This window comes from Coffea eugenioides, chromosome 5 (assembly GCF_003713205.1).
Source record: "Coffea eugenioides isolate CCC68of chromosome 5, Ceug_1.0, whole genome shotgun sequence".
Taxonomy (NCBI): domain Eukaryota; kingdom Viridiplantae; phylum Streptophyta; class Magnoliopsida; order Gentianales; family Rubiaceae; genus Coffea; species Coffea eugenioides.
In genome coordinates, this window is record NC_040039.1 from 37169429 (window position 1) to 37175428 (window position 6000).

Genomic DNA, 6000 nt, shown 5'->3' on the forward strand with positions numbered 1-6000 from the left:
AAACTTGATAATTGATATATAAGCAAATCTAGGAAAATAAATAGAAACCTCCCAAATTCTTGGTTTTGAGCTAAATCGAAAACTAATGTTCTTTTAATTGGTTTATATCGGTTTAACCGGTTTGATCGGCCTTATAAACCCATTGCACGGAGATGTACAAATCTTTAATGAATAAAATTCAATGTACAAGCATTTGAAGCTCCTTTCCTCGTCTGCTTTATTTTGCTTTGGCAAATTCTACTCTCTCCATTTTAGTTCCCCCCCAAAGCTCCCCAAACTCCGAAATCAATGGCCTACGAGCTTCCGACGGATCTGATCCAACAACTCAAACGGGCGACCCGAGCAGAAGCTGGACTATCCCACTACGACCCGACCCAGAAATCCTTCCCGCCCTTGCCTTCAATATCTGAATCCGTATCGATTTTCGACCCATCACCGCCTTATCTCCGCTGCAAGAACTGTAATGGAAGACTTCTTCGTGGGGTGCAATCACTTCTTTGTATATACTGTGGCCGCCCAAACGACATCGTTCCAGACTGCATTTCGTTTAAGGACACGTTTGCTTACCGCTGGTTGCTCGAGTCCCTCAACCTTGATGGATCAGTATGCTCAATTTTCCAATTTTAAAATTGAGTTTATTTATTTTTCGAAATTTAATTAATTTTTTAGAATAATTTGAGTTGGATTATGCTGATTTTTGTTTGTTCTGACGTGATTTTTTTGGGGGGTTAATTTAGTGAAAAGGGTGTAAATATTTGATGAAATTGAAGGTGAATAGTCAGTTATATTGAAGTTTTGTGAGTTTATAGAATAGGGTTTGGATACAAATGGGATCTTTTGAATAGTTGGAAATGTACAAGAATAATTGCTGATAGGGGTATTGTGATTCATTGTGTTATTTTAGTCAAATATGAAGTAAATTGTAGTAGGCGAATCCGAGGAAGCGTTAGACTTTGAAGAGTATAAGCTATCATGCGTAAAATGGGATATAGGGAAATGGTTCATTAGTATAGTTATTGAAGTGTGGTAATTTAAAGCACTGTTGAAAAATATTTGAACTTCATTGGAAAGTTTGTTGATAATACAGTGCAAGCAATTACTTGGTCTTCTTTTAAGTAGCTCAGTTGAGTGAATAACAGTGGATTTGGTGAATACAATGTTAATGGCTAAGGTCTAATTGTTTTGTTAGTCAGTTATTGTGAAAATTGATCGCACTAGGTAGAAGTCAAGAACAGTGCTTTTAGCTACTTATGTCTTAGAAGAGAAAAGTGAACGCCATGTGTCCACAAAATGGGAGAGATGAGGGAAATCTTTTAGAGATATTATCTTTTTGCATACATGTTTGCTACTTTTCTGAAGGTACATGTTGGTATATAGTTGCAAATATTTGCATGTTGGTTATAAATGTAATCACGCCCGCTTCTGTTGCATAACATAAGTCCACATAAGGACTTTTGTGGCCTATTTCGGCAATGATGAACATATCAATTGGAATTTCATAAAATCAAACAAAAAATTCTTTAGAAAATTTAACCTTAATACATTAAAACCAGACAGAAAAAACTGCTGACAGCCTAAAAATTCGTCTTGAGGTGAAATTCTTGAAATCCCCATTGTTCTTGTTGTGGATGCTGCACCAAAACTTATACTGTTTCACTTGTTTGAAGCATGCCAAATACAGGGCAAGGTTGTAAAGTAAGAATTTGTATGGTTCTGGATATTTCCTTTTCCATTTGAGAGCCCTACATTTGATAAATTAAGAAGTTCTTTTTACTCTTAGACTTTTGTTACTGCATAAACTAGACCATGGTATTGCGCAGTTTTCTATAATGAAGACTTTCAGTGTCAAGAATTCTTGGTTTCATTGCACTTTCAGTTCTAATGCTTTGATGCAATCTATACTGGCTGGTGAAAAGAAATTTTTTATCTCCACTTTTTGCATTGACTATCATGCATGTTAGCATAAAATATGTGAACATAAAATTTGTAACCATAATATACTCCCTCCGTCTCACTTTGATAGTCTTGTTTTCTTTTTTCGTCTGTCCCAAATTGTAGTCTACTTTCCAATTGAAGAATGTAGTTGTATTTTAATTTTCCTAAAATACCCTTATTCAATGTAAGTTATTGTTACTATAAACCTACCCCATTCAATGAGAGTTTATTCTTTTTTTACCATCAACTCAAGTTCCCATAAAGTTGTACTCTAATTAATGTGAGGGTATTTTAGGAAAATAGCTACCTAAATTGATTGTTCCAACAAAGTTAACTACTTTTTCTTAAACTGTGTGAAAAAAGAACCAGGACTATCAAAGTGGGACGGAGGGAGTACTTAGTACTCCAGGAGTGCAGAGGTGGAAATGTGGGGAAGAGTCTACGGACTAATCTTTTTCCTTTTGCAGCTCAGTGTATTCTACAACATTTGGCAATTCATCTTTCTAATGAATTTAGTCTACGATATTGCAGGAAACTGTTGGACCACCATTGGAAATAGGTGATTTAAACAGAGGGCAAAGTGCACCAAAGGTTGAGATTTCCTTGTCTGAGCTCTTAGATTTTAAAATAAGCTGGCCGGCTGAGGAAGCAAAAGGAGAGATAAATTTATCAAATCAGAATCCAGTTGAGAGAAGTTATTTGAAATTGACTGGAATTGACCTGGATAATTTTTTCCACGATTCCAGAAGGATAGATGCTTCCAATGCTCCCGAGGAGCACTCTGTTACAAGCAATAATGTTGTTACTGCAAAACCTAAAGGAGGTGCAACTCATGATAATCTTAGTTTCTTTGAGAATTCTAAGCCTTCTGAGTTAGCTGTTCAGTCCTCTACATACCAAAAAAATGATGCCTTTTCTGGATGGGAGGCAGATTTCCAGTCTGCTAATTTTGGAGATCGGTTTGGTGCTTCCAACTCATTTGACCCTAGTGCAGATTCTGCAGCTGCAACTATTCACCATGAGAGTCCAAAACCTCCTGAACCTTTTGGTGGATCTGAAGTTGATATTTCTTCCCATCTAGACTCAGTTTTTGGAACCAAGAAAGAGTCAAAAGATGGAAGATTAGAGGATAGTTCAGCAGCTTCTCCATCAATTGGTCACTGGACTTCTGACTACCTGTGGAACAACTCAAAACTGGAGGCATCTGTGCAGAATGAGCAGCCTGATCCAACTATCAGAGTGAAGGATGCTCAGCCACAAGACAACCTGACCAATGTTGATTTATCTTTGCAACTGGACTCTGTTTTTGGACCTGTAAAAGAGTCCAAAGATGGAAATCAAAAGGTTGATTTGGCAACTTCTCCCTCAATTGGTGACTGGACTTCCAATGACCTGTGGAATAATTTAAATAAAGATGCCGCTGCTCAGACTGAGCAGCATGACGCAACCATCGAACTGAAGGATATTTCTCCACAACAGCATATGAGCAATCCTTCAACAAGTTTTGATTGGTTTCAGGTTGACAAACGGCAAAGTGATGCAAGTACACCTGCAAATAACATGAAGAGCGGTGATGTAGTTTTATTTGATGATTGGAATGATTTCACAAGCTCAACTCACGTTCAAGATTCTCAAACTGCTCCAACACAAAGTCATGAGCAATCTGCTTCTGAAAGCACTTCAGAACTGAATGTATTCAGCTCAGACAAAGATTTGGAAGAAATGGACTTTGGTAGCTTTTCACAAGCAAATCTTTTACCGAGCTCATCTAGCAAAGGGGGTCTTTCCGCAGAAGTGAATAACATCAGATTAGAAGTTTCTGCTTCTGACAGGTACTTGTACATTCTTGTTCCAAATTATCATTTCAATTGTTAATATCTTCTATGCTATGTGCTTGCTTTGTTATACATATAAAAAACATAGATTCTGTAGCTGGATGTAATGTCCTCCAGAAGTTGGATGCTTACCATGAATTTGGTTTCGGTGTGTGGAGACTCTCCATAGTCTGTTCTCATAATTTCAAAAACTCTGTTATAGAGATTGCTAGTGGAGGTGATAAATGAGTTGGGGATATGGTGCAGGAGATGTATTCTATTTGATTGATAATGGTCGATGAATACATCTGCTAGTTGGGCTACTTTATAAGAAATATCTGTACCTGTAAATAGTCTTTTGTATAACTTGATGTCCCTCCTGTAAAGAAGTACAAACATTGTTGGAAGCTTATCTATCTATGTGCAGTGGAAGAAAATTTTCTATTTACTTTGACCAGGTACATAATAGGTGGGAAATGTTTGTATGACATCCTGGTAGTTGGTGTAGCTATGCATTCACCTCCCTCTTCTCTGTTTGGCTCTTTTGATGATCACATACTGGTCGGTGAAGTTCTAGAATGTCTTAACTTTCTTTTCACCTCATCATTGCTTAAAGTTACTGCATTATGGCACCTACGAAGGGTAACTGGATTACACTTTGAAGAAAATTTTTCCCTGGTATCAAGTTGTGCAACTACATAGGAAACAGTTATGAAGATTTCCATGCCATCCCTTTACCCAGAACCAGTGTATCAATAGATACTTCTGTCTGATGAAACTTTGAACATATGCTTGTCCTAGTTGTGCAATATCATAGCCTTTATAAGAGAGCATGTTTGAGGCCATGATAGTGGTATCCTTTCTGGGGAAGTTTTTAGGTCAACAGTTAATTATGGTTTAGAGAATAGGGAATCAAATCACTTCAAGATACCTAATATATCATCACTTAAAGATGATAGCCAAAAATTTTTTAACAGTAGAAACAACACCAAGTAGTATACTGGTGTGGATACATGGAGGAATATTAAAAGAGAGAGGAAGTGGACTTTTGAGGGTTACAAGTAACCTGGGTGAACAAGAGACTTGAGGAAGTGATTGGTGAGAGGCTTAATAAATTTCTAATTTTGGATTGTCTTTAAGGCTTTGTCTAGTTTGACCCTAACAGGGTATTCATAGTTGAGTCGCAAGAAGTAGTGGTCTAGAGTCCATCTACTTTGTTGGTGATAGTCGCAATATACTTTAAATTGATTGTTAGAAGAAGCCTTAGAGAGATTGCAGTTAGATCTTCAAGGAGATGCCCCTTGGGTATTTCCCCCCTCACCTTCCGTAACCTCCCCACTTGGCTGCCCAGAAGATCCTGTTGGGATCTTGTATGTGAGGTGCTACTTCCGATATAGTCCCATGATCCTATTGTCTTTCTTAGTAATCTCTAAGATTGCTGGAAATCCTTCAATCAACATTGGAGAAAGTTGTTCTGATGGTGGTTTGGCATATTTCAATCATTCAGCATGTTCTGATGGTGGGTTGGAAAAAAAAAATTATACTTGCTTGTAGCTCTAATAGAGGTTTCAATTTGATACACTAAACTTGCATATGTCTTACTTGCCTACATATGCTCTACTTGTGGAATTCACGTGCCTTCTACTTCATCATTAGGGTAATTGACACCAAAAGTGACTTGGGTGAAGGTTCGGCAGCACCTGACACTATTGGAGATGTCCACATTGCTTCCACCCAAACCAAGGAAGACGTGGAAATGCTGTTGTCACAGATGCATGATCTTTCTTTCATGCTAGAGGATAAGCTTTCAGTCCCAGCAAAATCTGAAGGTGTTAATTCTTTTCCATGAAGTTAAACTTCATCATGGGTTTCTTTTGTAACTTGCGTTGTGTTTTGTGCACATGTATTTGAGTTTTAGAAATACATGTACCTTTTGAGTGATCCTGCTTTTAAAAAAACAGATATTTCTTGTATCTTACATCTATTCTTTTGATCATTAAGGAAGTAGCCGTTGTAGATTATACATTTCCCTGGACATAAATTAGTTCTCCATTTGCCATAATATGCATCATCATTGTACTGAGGACCGTTTCATGCATTGGGGGTGCTGGTGGATCTTTGGTGTGTGTTTTACCAATCTCGACTGGAAACAGTTGATTGTCTCCTGCTTGATATCCTCCTGCCAATTCCAAAATGTTCTAGCTCTGAGTTGGTTTACGCGACTTGCTCAACCATGGACTGATGTACTTCA

General features: G+C 37.6%; 1 protein-coding gene across 1 annotated transcript; it reads left to right on the forward strand.

The window, feature by feature from the left end:
* Positions 1-269: 269 nt before the first annotated feature.
* On the forward strand, positions 270-5774 carry LOC113770647. The gene is made up of 3 exons (XM_027315174.1): positions 270-603; positions 2467-3767; positions 5406-5774. The coding sequence occupies exons 1-3, from the start codon at positions 289-291 to the stop codon at positions 5596-5598; spliced, it is 1809 nt and encodes a 602-aa protein (XP_027170975.1). The 5' UTR covers positions 270-288; the 3' UTR covers positions 5599-5774.
* Positions 5775-6000: the final 226 nt, after the last annotated feature.